Source organism: Rhineura floridana, chromosome 3, assembly GCF_030035675.1.
Source record: "Rhineura floridana isolate rRhiFlo1 chromosome 3, rRhiFlo1.hap2, whole genome shotgun sequence".
Lineage (NCBI taxonomy): Eukaryota > Metazoa > Chordata > Lepidosauria > Squamata > Rhineuridae > Rhineura > Rhineura floridana.
This window is the reverse complement of record NC_084482.1, coordinates 21314228-21331724: the sequence shown is the minus strand read 5'-3', so window position 1 is coordinate 21331724 and position 17497 is coordinate 21314228. Positions and strand designations below refer to the sequence as shown.

At 43.8% G+C, this 17497-nt stretch overlaps 1 protein-coding gene across 7 annotated transcripts in view; it reads right to left on the bottom strand.

Annotated features, from left to right (window-relative positions):
- Positions 1-979: 979 nt before the first annotated feature.
- The window catches only part of LOC133379505 (keratin, type II cytoskeletal 5-like), a 30622-nt gene continuing 14104 nt past the window's right edge, over positions 980-17497 (bottom strand). The window contains exons 1-10 of one of the 7 annotated variants that reach the window (XM_061614909.1): positions 8144-8436; positions 7537-7585; positions 7221-7435; positions 6796-6856; positions 6289-6384; positions 4940-5104; positions 4359-4484; positions 3305-3525; positions 2042-2076; positions 983-1661 (exon numbers count right to left, since the gene is read on the bottom strand). In XM_061614909.1, the coding sequence (XP_061470893.1) occupies positions 1378-1661; positions 2042-2076; positions 3305-3525; positions 4359-4484; positions 4940-5104; positions 6289-6384; positions 6796-6856; positions 7221-7435; positions 7537-7585; positions 8144-8241 (1350 nt within the window). In that variant the 5' untranslated portion in view covers positions 8242-8436 and the 3' untranslated portion in view covers positions 983-1377. The other 6 variants (XM_061614908.1, XM_061614910.1, XM_061614912.1 and 3 more) reach the window with 6 other exon arrangements.

The window sequence follows — 17497 nt, the reverse complement described above, 5'->3', positions numbered from 1 at the left end:
TGAGCCGTGAGATTTGTCGATCCACATCAGGGGACGGACCTGGTTTTCTACCTCTGAAGTACAGCCAGGAGCATGGTCTTGCCCAGGCAGGCTCGCTCTCTGTTTTCATACATGACCCCACTTTCAAGGTGTGTAGCCTGCAATATAGCTTGGAGAAGCTAGAATCGAATAGGGTCGGTTTGAGATCATATGCTCCAGTTTTAACTGCATTGGAGAATGGAATACACACAGAATTGCAGGAGAGAAGCAACTCGCAGAAGAGTAATAGAATGGAATTGGGAGGGGGATACCTTTCAAAGTAGATATGAAGCTGAAATTTCTGCATAGTATCATAGGGAGCTGTCAGGGTCACCAGGTTTTAGCGTTCTGTTGTCCAGCTCTTATTGAAGACTTCAAGTAATTAAAATGTGTCCTAAGATTTGTGTGGAGCCGCAAAAGAGGCCCTCTGATGTCTTACTCGTTTTGTCCCATGTGATAGTTCAAGTGCCTGTCTAGACTCTAATTTTAGGTTAGAAGGTGGTAACTGGCCTTAACTATTTTATTGTATGATTTACATGACTAGTGTAGTGTAGTCTTCTCTACCCTGATGCCCTTTGGATGTTTTGAACTACAACTCCCATCAGCTCTAGCCCACGTAGCCAAATCAGAAATGATGGGAGTTGTAGTCCACCAACATCTGGAGAGCACCAGGTTGGGGAAGCCTGGCCTACTGGCCAAGAGTGAAGCTAGGAAGTCCCTGGTTCAAATCTTATTGCCTAATCTCACTCACTTGATAGCCTTAGACAAGCCACATTTGCCTTAAGCTCTTCCCCACAAACTCACAACATCTACCATGCCAGTAAATTAGTGGTCTCTTTCCCAGCGCTTTTGTAAAGATTAGTGAGATGGAAAGCACTTTGGACAATGGAAATCTGCAAAATTATCTGAAATAATTGCTGTATATATGTCTCTGTTTTCTGTTAGGTATTCAGAAGGACTAGGCAAATTTATAAATTACAATATGCATTTTATTGAACACAATAACACCCCAAAAGGAAAGTCAGGTTTCAAAGAACTAAAGCAAGAACAAACAAATGGTGATCTGGTTTGTACAAAAGTTGAAAATTCAGAATTCTGACTTGACAGCAAAAAAAGGTGGGGTGGGGTGAGGGCCAAGATTACAAATTGGTGCAAAATATGTTGAAGGTAGAGCCCAATACATTGAAAAGCAGAGGGTAGTATATTTCCCAAGTATGAGCAGACACAGAATGTCTTTAACCAGCTGTTCACGTAGTAAGAGAGATTTGTGGGTACTCTGCAGAGGCAGGCCCAGTTGAGACATGGTTCACCAGTTACATTTTCATTTTAAAAAGACTACAAGGCAGACTAAGGGAAGCTTTAGCTTCTGTAGCTTTTCTTAGTGGAAACAAATTTTACGCTAGAGCTGCTGCCACCTCCAAGGCTCATTCCTCCTCCGATACATCTTCCGCTTCCAGAGCTGATGCTGCTTCCTCCAACACCAAGTCCACCCCCAAGGCCAACACATCCTCCTACACCAAAACTGCTACCTCCTCCCAGGCTGAGGCTGCTTCCACTGCCATAGCCAAGGCCGCATCCACCTCCAAAGCCAAGGCCGCTGCCCCCAGCTGCAGCACTACGTCCGACGGTTGAAGAGATGACGGCTGTGAAAAGGAAATGACACACGATCAAGACTCGTTGAGAATGCAGTAGTCAATCTGGCCAGAATGAACTCGTGGGATGTTAAGTACCCTATGGCTGGCTCTGATAGGGACAAAATGGATAGGTTCGGATGCAAAAGACACTGAATCAATCCAGCCTCAAGAGCTGCACCAGTGCAGAAAATCTAAGTTGTGCTGGTGAAGTAACTGCAAAACTGGACAGGAGTGCCTGAAATGTGGGCAGAGAAGAGGCATGGCAGGATGGGTGAGTGGAAGCATTATGTGCAGCCCCCTCCCTCCTCAGTGAACAGAACCAAGGCATCTTTTCTGACACCCTCTCCCACATATGACCCTCAACTTTGAATGTTCCCCAGGATACTTACAGATGTTAACTGTACCCGCTCCATCGCTAGCCAGCCTGTTGGGAAACAAAACAGGAGAGGTGAGAATTCAAGCACTGACTGGAGCTAGCTGGAAAGAGACAGAGTTGTATGGCTCATTGTGATAAAATCTGCAAGTCCCCTTAGATGGCATGTTAAATGGTGCACACATTTTCCTCTAGTCTTCTGTAAAATTCTCACCCGACAGTGAAATCTGAATGTCACAGCCTCTGCCCCCTGAACACCTAAGACACCACCGCCCTATACACACATGCACAATACCTTGATCGACCTGTGTACAGGAAAACCACTGGAGCAGCACAGCAGACATCTCCACATTGGAACACCAGAGCTCCCCTTTTGGAAGTTTTCTCTGATAAGGCCATATCAAAGCCCAAGTCCTGGGAGCCAAAACATCTAAAGCTGCCTACCTGGAATTGGTGGCTCCCCAGAAGGGACTTACCTTATCCATGCCCTTAGGAGAGCTGGTTGGCCGATAGACATGGAGATATACTTAAAAATACTATGTCATAGATGCTATAATACCCATCTTAGGAAGGAGAAGGCAAGAATCTACTCTCTGTGGCCTGGGTGATCCTTCTTCCAAGCTGCTATAACCTATGAGACCTAATGCAGCAATCAGGAAATCTCTTTCCACTCTAGAGGAGTGAGCCTCTGGGCATGTTTGCGTTCCAAGACAGAGAAACACCATGAAGAAGGAAGGAGAAAGGGTTACTCCATTTACTCACTTCTCACAAGCCAGCACCATTTGCTGTGATAGGCATAGTATGCGGAAAAATCCTTCCCAATGCTTTATTGTTGACTAAGGACAAGCTCTTTCTCATTTGGGTTCCAAGATAGACAGATGCTTACGATTACCTAAGGAGGATATCCTTAATTTCTCTTAATTATCAGAATGGTATAAAGGCAGATCTGAAGAGGGGATTCTAATTTTCTCTAGAGAACAAACTTATCACCTCAGTCTTCTGTATTCTGAGTACAGAAGACAGGCGATAATTATTCTAGAGAGCAGATGAAGAACCATTACCTCTGTCTTCTGTACTCATAATTTCTAGTGCAGGGGGTAGCCAATGTGGTCCCTCCAGATCTTGTTGGGCTCCAACTCCCATCACTCCTTGCCAGCGTAGCCAATGGTCAACAACATCAAGAAGAGCACCACATTGCCTACCCCTGTCCTAGATTAATTGACTGTGGAGTATAAGGATGTGATTTTGTACAAGGGTGCCATGATTGATTCGCACTGACCGGCATTCTTCTCCTTCCAGGAGCTTCCTGTAGGTGGCGATCTCAATGTCTAGGGCAAGCTTGACGTTCATCAGTTCCTGGTATTCCTTCAGCTGCCGGGCCATGTCTTGCTTGGCTCTCTGAAGAGCATCCTCAAGCTCAGCCAGTTTTTGCCTTGCATCCTTGAGAGCCAGCTCGCCCCGCTCTTCTGCTTCAGCAATGGCTGCCTGAAGATTGGCACACTGTTTGGGGTAGGGAGGGAAAAGACTGATCAATATGGATGGCAAGCTCCTTGGAGCAAAAAAAGATCTATCATGTGCTTATGTTGGTCCATAAAGCATGGGTGGGGAAGCTGTGGCTCCTCCAGATGTTGCTGGACTACAACTCCCATCATTCCTGACCATTGGATATGCCAGCTGTGGCTGATGGTTGTTAAGCGTCCAGCAACATCTGGAAGACCAAAGGTTCCCTATCCCTGCCATAAAGCATCATGGACACTGACAGCACTATGTAAATAACAAATGATAAAAAACAGGCATTTAACAAGAACCTATGGACAATACTGAACAACCCCCCATTTATTTTATTTCTTTACTTAGAAGTATGTCTACACCACTTAATATTTAAAAATCTCCACTATATACAAAAATAGTACTATAAGATAGTACTGTGAAAATAGATACAACACAAAAACCATTAAAACCATATTATAAAAAAGAAATAAATACAAGAATTCAGGAATAATGAGATCCAGTTTTATGGGTCAGGGACATCTGGCTAAAAAGAGATATCTTCACTGGATGTCTGAAGCAACTGATGGATGATGCTTCATGTATGGCAGAGGAAACAGCCTTCAACAATGCAGAGGCAATGGTCGAAAATGCCCATTTTCAGGTCACCACCCTGTGATATTCTGTAGGGTGAAGTACCACGAGTCAAATTTCCTCAGATGATCCAGGTGACCTTACATGCCTATACAAAGGTGGGCAAACCAAAGTTACCCTCTGAGAACCCTCCCTCCAGTCCCGTCAAGTTTCTCCCTTGCACATTTTCCTTTTTTCCAGCAATACCTTACCTGTTTTTTCACATTGTCAATTTCAGAACGCAGCCTCTGGATCTGTCGGTTAATTTCTGAAATCTCATGCTTGGTGTTGCGAAGGTCGTCGCCGTGTCTTCCAGCAGTAGCCTCCAGTTCTTCATACTAAAATACGTAGAAAGCAAACACAACAACATAATGTTCATTCCGTTCGGAGCAACCATTCTTTCTATTCTCTGTGCGCATGTGTACACTATATACACGGCCACTTCCAATAGTCCTTGGGAAAATGACGTTTCCCGAGGCCTACTGGGTTTTTCTTCCTGGCATGCTATCAGCACAACAAATAGGGAAGGAAGAGATCAGATCTCCCTCCTTCCCATTTCCCAAGGCCAGAGTGGGCCATTAGTTCCCCAGATGGGTACATTTTGTTTAAAGAAGGGGAGGAGTTTGGGAGAATAGAGGAAAAGAGAGAGTGGATAGGAGGCAAACTCTGATGTTGGACTGGCTTTGGAAAATAAGCTATTTTCAATTTGGGGGGGGAAGGCAACAACTTACTTTCTAAGCCAAGTCAACACGAGCCAGCAGGAAGTCACTCATATCTAGTAATGACGATTTACCTTGCTTTGATACCAGGTTTCAGCTTCAGTTCTGCTTCTGTTTGCAATCTCTTCATATTGAGCTTTGACTTCAGCAATGATGCTGTCAAGATCCAGGTTGCGGTTGTTGTCCATAGAGAGAACTACGGAAGTGTCGGAGATTTGTGTCTGCATTTGTGCCAGTTCCTGCAGATGATGCAACAACATCCCATTCAGAATATATATATAATTCCCAACCCAAATTCTGCACCAAGCAAATCCTTCAAATCAGGAATTATGCAAGTACGCAAACTTGCATTCACATCAGTTGTTCTGCTTCCAAGATTGATCTACAGGACATTAAAACTCCAATAGTTAATTCCTGGAAATTCAACTTAGTTCTCTGTCCTCTTGAAATTCCACTATACGTTGAAGCAAAGCAAGACAAACTATTGCTATGGCATGTCAGGAAGACCAATAATTTCTCATGGAATTCATGAAGGATTATTATATCAACCAATTAATAATAACCAAGAGGTGATCAGAGCATCTCTCTAGTTGGGTTCAAACATTCTGTGCTCCACATGATTAATATCGCATGGAGAGAAGGTGCGGGTGCACACTCACCCCGCCAGCATGTCTTCTGGGCCACTCGTGCCCCCATGCTATCCAGTTCTGAAGCAGGGCAGCCATATATAGGCTGTCTCCATGAGCTAGAACTCTGTGCACTTCGAGTCCCAGCTGATGGGGACACTCTATGTTGGTCAGGCATTATTCCTTCAGACCTCTCAACGTGTGGATGGTGTGGGGGCAGTGCTGAGAACATTCACATGCCATTGTGGTGGGGGCTAAAGGTTGGATCCCACAGCCCCTTTTAACATGTTTTGCCCCTTCATGCAAGTAATGCTTAAGTCTGTAGTAGCATATCTAGATCTTGGGAAGAGGGAGGCTCAAAACCCTTTGGCGAAATGTTGCTCATCTTTTCTTTCTGAAAAGAAACTTGCAGCTTTCTTAAAAATTCCTCAGATTTTTTTTTAACCACAGCAGGTAAAATTCAATGGCAAGAATGTGAAAGCAAATCCCACTCTTCTGAGAAAGAGGGTTTTCTTTCTTTGAAATTCCTTGTTTTTAGTTCTTTTTCAGCCAACCAGAATCTTTAGAATTTGCTTCAAAATTACACTTTAGGCAAAACTGATGACAGCTTGGAGACAACTACAGTCCGTGGATAATTCTTCACCTATTTGTGCTCAATATCCATGGAAGCCTCCAGAAATGGGCATTTTTATGGCAGAATAATAAGGCAAATGAACAGCTGTCCTATTTGGCAGTCTACATATAATAACTGTGTAGCACAGAATACTTCAGCTGCAGAGAATAGGAATGATCCTTACCATTTCATATAGGGCTCTAATGAAGTTGATCTCATCATTCAAGGAATCTGCCTTGGCTTGTAGTTCCACTTTGTTCATGTATGCGGTATCGACATCCTAAAAAAGACATTGTTGGCCTAGATGGTCAGAAATTATAAGGTGTCCAGGGTGATCCAGCTTGTGCATCAATGACTCACTATGGTATGAGTGCTATGAGAAATATAGTTGCATATATGTCATAGGCACCTATTGGTTAACGCCAGTGACATCACTAATAATGAGGGACATTTTGTGAACATATTCCATTTTTGAATTTTAAAAAAACTAGAAGCACACACATCTCTTCATAAACAATGGATTCTGGCACAGTTACAGCAATTGGGAATTATTACAGATTTCTTTATAGAGATATATTTTACTTAGTTGTTTGCAGGGTTTGTGGGCCCACCTTCTAACACAATAGCAAAGGAACACTACCACTCACAGCAAAACTACTACTCCTTGTTTGTGCTACCCACAGATACTCACCTTTTTGAGGGTTACAAACTCATTCTCTGCATTTGTACGCTTGTTGATCTCATCTTCATATCTGTTTGGGCAGAGACACTATGGTTAGCCAAATGATTTAAGGGATGACTGCAATGCTTAAAGAAGTTTAGAATTGTCCTGATTATATCTAAGAGGTTATTCTTGATCACAAGTGGTCAACTTGAAGCCAAAATGGCACCGAAACCCTGTTATGTTCCTAGACAGGACCTGCACGGCCTGTAAGCCAGGACTGTTAAAATACACCACATGGCAGGCATCATACATGAAGAGGTTGCCACATGACACATTTTGTGTTTAAAGTGACCATTTGCTGTTTACTTGTGAGAATCTTGGCTTTAGCAGAAAGGGAAGGAAGTGTAGAAGAGAAAGAAGAAGTGGAAGAATTGAAAGAAAAAGAGATTTACTTGTTCTTGAAGTCCTCAACTAGGTTTTGCATGCTATTCAGTTCTCCAGCCAGTCTTCCTCTGTCGTTCTCCAGGCAATTCAGCTGCTTCCTCAGATTATTGATGTAAGCTTCAAAAAAGGGTTCGATGTTGTTTCTAATAGTTTTCTGGCCCTGTTCCTGAAGCAATGTCCATTTAGTTTCCAGCACCTTATTCTGTTGTTCAAGGAAACGCACCTGGAAGGAGAAAGACCCAAATCATCATGTCAAGCATTTTTAAAAGAGACACAGGCTGTGAACACACTTGTCACCTACTCCAGAGTTTCCATTAGCCACACCTGGAGGGAGAACAGGTTGATCTGCTGATCAGTTGCAATCTCTTTGAAGCTGAATTTAAAACAAACAAACACTCAAGTGGCTCCCACCAAGTTTTACAGGGAAAAGGGATAGGGTTTGACTAGCATCATGTGTCCCCGTTTTCAGAAGAGAGAGGCAGAAACACACTGGAACTAGCATAACAGTGAGTGTGTTTCTACCCTCAGGTGGGAAATCTTAAGCCAGTGCCTGTCAAATTGAAGAAGGCCTGTACCTTAGTGGCTGCCTATTTACTGTGCAAGTAGAAGGTTCCAGGTTCAATCTCCAGCATCTCCAGATAGGGCTGGAAATGTCCCATGTCTGAAACCCTGGAGAGCCCCTGCCAGTCAGTGCAGACAATATTGAGCTAGATGGACCAATGGGCTATCTCAATATAAGGCAGCTTCCTACGTACGTAAATGTGGGTCTCCCAACCTGTTGTGCTGGGTCTGCCTCACAGTGAGAGCCTTTTTTTTTTTTGTCAGGCCAGCAGCATAGCTTTGAAGGGCCCTTGAGGAGACAGATTTTCATGTTCCCTCCCTCCTTATATGCCATGCTTAAATTCTATTAAAATACACACTGCATACACACTGAAAACATTTGAGCAGCACTATTCTCAGCCTGAATACTGGAGGGTGGTGCAGATGATTGTAGTGTAGTTCATTCGGGGAACAAGACTTCTGTTCCATTTTATTTAAGTGTTTATTTGAAGGGTTTTTTTTAAAGGCCACCTTCTAGGAAAATGTCCTCTCTAGGCACCTTATAAATGTCTGACAGATAAATTTACAAATCCCAGCAATTTAAAACAAATTAGAAACAACAAAAGGCCAAAAAGCCAGTGAACAGTAAGTACAAATTAGGCAAGGGTTTTTTTTTTGTTCAGCCCATCATAAATATAATTAAAAAGTTCAGTAACCAAAATCTAAAACCAATACTCTAAAACTCAACAGTCGCCTTAATTAAACCGCCTTGGCTAAAAGGCAAACGGAACCGATGGGTCTTCAAAACCTTTTTGAAGGCTGGCACAGGTGAGGCCAATCACACGTCGCTTACAAAGGAATTCCATAAGCTGTGAGCTACTCCTGAGAAGGCCTGTCTTTGGTCTCTACCAGTCTATTGATCTTGATGGTGGGCCAATGAGCATGGCCTCCAATGCTGGTGTTGGGGCACAGGCCAGTTATACAGCCACTATTTATATTAAGCATTCTTTTAGCAATTCACAGAGTCATGTGCTAGCAAGGCACACAGAGTTTCCCAAACTCATCCACCAGGGAAATTCCACACTAAGTGGAGTCTGTATACATTACTATTTGAAATACAAAAAACGCACAGATAACTCAGGTTTTGTATCAAATTATATAATACACACACACACACATTCCTGAATTACCTAAAGCCTGCAACGTAGCTATGGAACTCATTTCCCACCCCTCTTGGAACTTCACCTGAGATCAGGATTGAACATCTTTTAAGAGAGGCTAAAATAAATTAGCCTGGTTGTTGGCATTAGAAGGTAGACTAACACTGAGAGACTTAAATTCAAATCCCTTCTTATCACTGGCTGACCATGGGACTAGTCATTCTCTCCCAGCCTAACCTACCTCACAGGGTTGTTGTGAGGATAAAATGAGGTGGGGGTGGGCTACATATGAGCTCCTTGGAGGAAAAGCAGGATATACATGTAATGATAAATAAATAACATTATTTTGTGTTGTATTCCAGTTGATCTCCTCTTAATTTTTAATGGGGCTTTTAAGCCTGCAGTGCTATGAACGTTTACTTGTGAGTGGGCCCCACTGAACACTTGGAGATATATTTCAAAGCAAATATGCATAGAATTGGGTTGTTAGAACAATTGTTCTTAATAGATTACCTGCACTAAAATTTTGGGGTGAGGTGAACTATAAATGTGAACGAATGAATAAATGAATGAACCCCTCAACTGCTCAAGCCTCATCTTGCATGAACCTTCAGTTCTGGTACTGTGACTTAACTCTCACCCATCCATCACCGCTACTCATCATGACTCACCTCTCCCATTCAGACCTGCGTTCTGCATCAAATGTAAAGTTCTCTGGGGTAGAATCACTTCATTCCTCTCTGTTTCTGGGCTAGGGTTGCCAACATGTTTCACCAGGCCTGGTCAAGTGCCTAACAGCAGCACGACACATTTAGCCAGCTAAAGGGATTCTGTGGGACTCCCTTGAAATTTTACTATTGTTATTGAACTTATTGAATACTCAATTTATTTATTTATTTATTTATTTATTGTATTTGTATACCGCCCCATAGCCGAAGCTCTCTGGGCGGTTTACGGTTACAGTTTACGCAAATGCTCCTCCCAAGCAGAAACCTGTCGATTTGCCTTGAAGATTTCATTTCAAGTAAAATATAGACGCAGCTCTAGAAGCTTTCTCAATCGCTTTATCTCCGTGCCAAGATAAAGCATCGCCTGCAAAAGTTCCACACAGAAAGTTGCTATTAGGAGCAGGAGCAAGACCAATAAAAAGTTGGCAGTCTGCACTGAGCACATGGCTAGCACCAGTGTTAAATGAATGAATGAATGTTTATTTTGGTCCATGACCAGCAAGAGTGTTAAATGGTGGTCGTGGCATGAGCTAGAAAGGGAGAAGCAGGACCCTTGCATTATTTAAAACAACTCACAAATCACAGAAGAAGGTATTCATGAAATCTTATCTCTCACCTTATCAATGAAAGAAGCAAATTTGTTGTTGAGCGTCTTGATCTGCTCCCCCTCCTCTTTACGGACTCTCTGTATGTTGGGGTCAATCTCCAAGTTGAGAGGCGCCAGCAGATGCTGATTGATGGTCACTTCCTGGATTCCACCAGGTGGGCAAACAGGGAAGCCGGGCCCAACTCTCCCAAAGCCAGCTCCAGCTAGCCCATAGCCACCACCCATGCTGCCCAGGCCGCCACCATAACCACCACCGACGCTGCCGCCATAGCAGACACCAGAACCGCCACCAACAACTGAGATCCTTTTAGATCCACCAAGATTGTAGAGGCTTCGGCTGCCAAAGCCACCACCACCAACCCTACCAAAACCAGTGCCACCGACACCGCAGCTTCCACCTCTGGATACAGTGTGTGAGCTGAAGCTGGTGCGGCAAGAGCTAGGAATGACGGCTGAGGCATTGCTGAAGCCTCTTCTCTGGATCTTTACAGTGGCTTGGTGAGACATTTTAGCTGGATGGAAGTGAAAGAACGGAGTGGCAGAAGGGGAGAGAAAGAAAGCGCAGAGAGTCAATCAGACAGAGGCAGGTGTGCTTGTGTTCTCTGGGACTTAAGAGTTCCTCTTTTTATTTATATTCTTGAGGAAGTGGGATTGGTTGTGAATAACGTGGATCATCTTTCTGATTAATGGGGCTGGGCATGCCCTGAGGCTCTTCTGAGTGTGTGACATCACCCTGCCCTGCCCACACACCCATACGCAAAAGGCTGAATGGAAGCACAAGAGTTTAAGCAGACATCCTTGTCATTTGGAAATAATGATTACCTTCCCTGGCCTCTGCAGGCAAAGGAGATTGGCAATGTTAATGAGTTCAATTTGTGCTTGAGCTGGGGAACTAGAAGAAAGCAAGCTGATGATATATCTCACTCAAACCCATGAAGAAGACAGCCTATTCTTCACTGTCCTCCCTAAATTAGAAATATGAAAGGCAGGGATGGACACACCTAATGCTCATTGCAAACATCAGAAAATGTGGCCCAGGCTTGATATCTTTCCCAAGTGGTAGGCATTCTGCAGAGATTGAATTTTATGAATTTGTTTCGGTAGTGTTAAATCAGCAGAGCATTGTAAGAGCTCTTACTAAAGGAGGGCTGATGGGGAGGGCTGCATCCATGAGCCTGGTCTCACCCTGTTGCCTCCATTTTCAGTGGCTCTCCTGGGTAGCCTGGATGCTGGGACTCTGGGGAATGTGTGGGCGTCTGGATGGGCTCCAATGAGATGAGTGATGGCTTATACTAAAGCTCTATGAAAAAATGTTCTCCGTATATACAGGGTGCAGGGATTTACTTGTTTAAAATATTTAAATTCTACCGTTTGGGCCCAAGCCCTACAACATTTGAGGCCATATGTGAATTGGCTCCCCTGGGTAACGTAACGTTTCCCAGGATCAATTGCCCAAGAGAATCCCAGTAGTAGCCTTCCAATATTACAACCCCTGTATAATATTTTCACATTTAGGCACTCACATCATGTTTTAAAAAGCCAATCTATGGCACAAAGAGCTCTAGTTATCAGATGCAGCCTGGTGTCATTGCTCCTTCTTGCCACCCTGATGCGCCTTGCAAAAATAATTCTATAAAAACGAAGTCAAACTGCATTCCCTTGCACACTTACTTGGGAGGAGGCCCCATTGAACACAGTGGGACCCATGCGTGGGATTCCAATGTGATATATGCCACTCTCTGTCAGCAGTGCCCTTCTGCTTTCTCCACAGGACAACCCAGGGCAGCCTCTAATTGAAAGAATAAATGGACACAAATCTGACATCAGAAATGGCACTATGGAAAAGCCCTTGGGGGAGCATTTTAACTTCCCAGCACACTCTGCATCTGACCTTAACGTAACCATGCTAGAACTGAAGACTCAAAGGGAGGCTGCAGTTCATCAAGACGTTCAGGCCTATCATGTATGGACTGAATCAATCAACATCATGGTTTCATTTTATTTATTTTTCAAAAAACCGCACCACATGTGTCAATTGGCTTAGAATGCCAGGATGTCTGTGTTACCAGCAAAACCGTTTATTGGGAACAACCACATTTGATCATGGCTATACTTTTCTGCATCTCATTTCCCTCTGATATCACTGTGTACAACTCCCCCCCCCCCATGTTTCATGCATCTGATGAAGTGGACTGTAGTCCGCAAAAGCTCATGCGATAATATAGATGTTAGTCTTTGCCAGGTGCCCTTAAAACCTAAATGGGATTTTTCACCTCAGGCCCTCCTGATTTCTCCTTCTGCCCCTCCAGTCATGCCTCAGGCCACATCTCCTTTCCCCAGGCCACCATACCTTTCACCATCCCTGATCTATACCCACCTCAAGTGCTTCTGCAAGGCTGGAAGATGTCCTGGAACTGTGATAATGCCTCATGAATGCTGGAGAGTGGGAATGGGGGGAAATTTCAATTCAGTCTGCATTTAAAGGCAAACTTTCTAAACCCGCATTTCCCGAAACAATATACCAGCCAAAACACAGCTGTGCTTCAAAATTCGCACTGATCTGAATTTTATGGGAAATAGCCAGGGCCGGCCCCAGACATGCCGGGGCCCTTGGGCACAAGCCTGCCCAAGACCCCAGTGCTCCCCTTCCGTGATTTGCATGGCGAGAGCTTCGACGCCCCCACCATTCCCTTCCTTAACCTACCTTTCTCGGCTGTTTTGTGGTTGCACACGCAGCGCTGCCCTTAACCAAGATGGCAGCTGAGGTTTCCCTAAGGGGCTGAAGCCTCTGCCGCCATCTTGACTCATGGCAGGGATGTGCGCATAGCATGCATTAACAAGGATTTTATTCTCAACCCAGCAGCAAAAAAGGAGGGGGAGGGGAGGGGAGGGGGCATGGCCATGACAATCATGCAGGGACCTTGCACTTCTGAATTTGCCACTACAGTACTGAGTATCAAAGTTCAAGGACACATTCCAGGCAGGCAAGAGACAAAAACAAGGGATGCAAAACAGAACCAGTGAGGGATATGGCCCGGGGAGAGTCTCAAGGGGCAGAGAGGCCTAAAGAGCCACATTTGCCCCTCTTCTCAGGCCTGAGGTTCCCCATCTCTGCAGTATAGGAATCCAGAACAATCCATAGTTTGGCAATATATCTGAATAACCCAAGTAGTGGCAGGTATTGATTCTGTAGTGGTCCCACGGTGCAGGTGGTGGGAGCAGGTGTGTCTGTGCATAGATCATGCAAAGATGCACTGCACCCTTCCATGAGGTTTCTTTACAATGCACAAGACCTCTCTCCACACAAATGCATTCACCGCTGTAATGATCGGAATTTCATAGTGAAACTAACTAGGTGTGGACTCAGTCGGGGCTAGGACAGAATTCTTTTTTGGTTGGGATTTGTAAACCGTTTCGAGGCTTCCTCGGAAATATGAAGCGAAATATAAATCAATTAAATATAACAAACTTTTTTATCATTCTTAATGTTAATGGGATATGGGGGGGCACCATTTCCCCAATTCAGCAAGAAGTGATCTATGCATCAAATCATGTGTGGAGGTTGGAGTCAGGGGCAATCTGTTCCAGCAGTGAATAATGGTGCTAAGGCAGTGGTAGCACTAGCAATCAGTAGGGGACAGAAGAAGGAACAAATAATATAAAGGCAATGTCTTGTGAAGCGTCTGCACCCTAACCATTATTTTTGCCACCATCACCCTACCTGTGCATAGCATAGTTTGCACAGGTACCCACATTTCAGCCTCAAGACTCACCAGTATGAGATTTCTTTTTTCAAAATAAAGGGGGGGGGGCAGATTTGATTTACAAGTCCTAGCATGCAGTTGCTTCGCCTTCTCCATAACAGAGGAACAGTATATGAAAAAGAAAAGAAAGCAACCACAGTGAGAATGTTCAGTTATGCAATTTCTATTAGTGTGTTTGAAAGAAGCCAAGTGTATGGTGGCAGGGAGGCCCTAGCAGAAGGGTGGGAACCTACAATCCTCTGTACCTAAAGAAAACCCAGTTAACCTTAACCACAAAGGCATGCATGCGCAAGGAAGGATTCTGGTTCTTTCTTGTACTTTTTTTTGCCACTGTACCTTGGAAAGCTCAGAGTGGCTTATGTGGAGCTCCCGGTGGTTTCCCATCCTCACCCCAATCAGGACCACACCTGGTTCGTTTCAACAATGCTGTGACATTGTATGCACCCTACATGAGCACAGTTGAGAGGTGCATATCGCCAGACCCATGTAAATCTCAGATCTGGACTAAACACACACAAAATGGGGAAGGATTTTATGTTTGCACAACTCCTGTCAAGCCGAAAGGTCCTTTGGAGGCTACATAAAACAGCAGCTTGCAGTTTCCACAATTCTCTTCCCTGTGTGGAACCACCACCACTGCAGCAGCAGCACCAGACTTATGAAGATGCCTTATACCAGGCACAGGAAAGCTGTGGCCCTCCAGATGTTATTGGACTACAACTCTTATCAGTCCCAGCCAGCATGGTCAATTGATAGAGATGATGAGATCTGGAGGGTCACAGTTTCCCCACTGCTGTCTTATACTCATCCGAATATTGATCCAACTAGACCAGTGCTGTGTACTCTTGTTGATGACTCTCCAATACCTTAGACAGAGGTCTTCCTCCAGTCCTACTATCTGAGACCCTTTAGCTAGAAGTGCTGGACACTAAACCTGTGTTCACATCTATCCACTAAGCCAATCCCAATATGCCCAAACCTAGTTATTCCAGGAGTGAAGATCTGATGGATAGGTAGGATCAAGATGTTAGGAATATGGGAAACTAGCTTATACCAGCCCATTGGTCCATCTACCTCAGCCAACATGGTGAGTACCAGATATTGTTGAGACTCCAGATCCCATCAGTTTGTCCAATGGTTAGGGATGCCAATTGTAGTCCATCAACATCTAGAGGGCACCACATTGGCTACCCCTTGTCTACAACTAGGGTTGCCAGGTTCTTGGCCTGAGACTAATCTTGTATCTTTAGGAGAATAGAAAGTCAGCCAAGTGCAGGTGTTCTTGCAACCCTGTAATGAGAAAAACCACAAGGTATAATTCTTTCTTCCCCCTACAGAAGACCTGTTGGTTGTCACGCCTGGCCTCCAAGAGGTCTTCTGTATCTTTAAAAGTTGTGCAGGGGGAAGCGAGAATTCCACTTTGTGGTTTTTCCATTACAGCGTTGCAAGAACACCTGCATTTGGCTGACTTTCTCTTCTCCTCAAGATACAGGATCAGTCTCAGGCCAAGAACCTGGCAACCCTATCTACAACAATTGGTAGGGCTTCAGACAGAGTCATTTCTCAGCCCTACCTAGAGACGCCTGGTACCTTTTGCATGCAAAACATGCGCTCTTCCACTGAGCTTTGAATAGAGAAGACACACAAACACAGACATAGACACAAACAAACACACAAGAACATTATTCATACAGCCTTATACTGTAAGGCCGAGTGAATATGGCTGGGCCCATCTAATATTTAAGCTGATGCACGGTATATTCTGAAAGCAGCAGACCCACTTCCTCTCCTACTCTCTACCCTGATGAGACTAAGTAAGCAACAACGTGCTTATGGAAGGGGTGTGCAATTAGTGCCCCCCCCAAGTGTGGAGGCTTGGACAAACATTGTGTTATGGAAAACCAAAGTCTGTGTGAAAGTATATATTTGGGAATGCCATCAGTGTAATCCTAAACACACTTAATAAATAATATCGAACTTGCACGTCACAAAATATATTACGGTCATGTCCATAAGCACCAGGAGGGTAGTCGCCCAGGGGATCTTAGTTCCTCTGCTTTTTTGGGAGCAGGGTCCCTATGTCTCCAAGCATCCTACAGTCAGCATGAAAAGGGAATGTGTTAGTCACTGAGAAGAGTCTTCTAATATGCTTCCTTGCCTTTTCTGCAGATTGGAGCCAATCAGAGTGAAAGGAGGTGAGTCAGCCACTGAGAAGACTCTTCTCAGTTGCTAACGCTCTCCACTTTCATGCTGATTGGCTCCTAGAGATGTTTGTTGTTGTGAGAGAATGCATTAACAAAGATCGCATTCTTAATCCAGGAGCAAAAAAGGGTGTACGTGGCTGTAACTATCATGAAGGGACCCTGCAGCTCTGAATTTTCTACTAAACAACTGATAAATACCTATGTAACTTTGTGTCTGGAGACTTATTATTAAGAATCACTTTCCATAATTGTAAGGAGGTGTGTCCACACACATGCATCCCAGGCACCTAAATGAGGGGAGAGAGCAGCATAGGGACATAAGCAGGTGTCTTATTCCAGGGGTTCCCAAACCTTTCTTCTACATAGACCACTTGAAAATTGCTGAGGGTCTGAAAGTATCTGAAAATTTACTATGGGCATATGCAAGATAATTAACTCCCATTAGTAATAAGAGCAAGAATTTGGGCTGTGCGTATGATATTGTAATTTAAAGGTGTAATTTTAATTTTGCTAGTTGTTTATGTCACTACTATTGCCATTACATTCAGTGATATATGGGAATTACGATTTACAAGTAACTTTAGTACAAAAAACATTAATAAGGATTCTGTATGGTCTGATATGGGAGGAGGTCCATGGGGGTGACACCATGAGTTACCGCACTGGGTGACACCAACACTAGTGACGCCACTGAAAACATGCAATATGACAACATCATGCCATGAAATTTGCCTTTCTGAACATTACAGGGCAGAGAGGAGTAGTGATGTGGGAGTAGATCCGGGGGAGAAATTCACTTCTGTTTGAGTTTTAATTTTAAACTACCTAATGTGCATGTCTCACACTGAACAGAAACATAGCTATCTTTTGAGATTCATACTTCTCTGAATGTTGAAATGCAGAACTCCAGTCCATCAATGTGTACAGAAATGCATACATTAGAAAATAGTGTTCATAAAAGTGCACATATTAGTGAAAATAACATAAAATGCATTATTTTAGGGGAAATTGCTTGGGGAAATGTATGTATTAGCTGATCTGGCCTTCTGTGAGAAGGAGGGTGGGATTCAAATTTAATAAATAAATAAAACTCCATACAAAAATGTGTTTAATAGGAAAAATTGCATTAATATGCTGACAAATTTTCATGCGGCTTTTTAAAAAAAAATAGCAAATTGCTGCAGAAATGTGGAGAAATGAATTTAAGTTTGGAAAAATGAGAAACAAAGAGAAACCCAAAATTGTCAGATTTTTTCATCCCTATGTGGGACTGCTGCTTTTG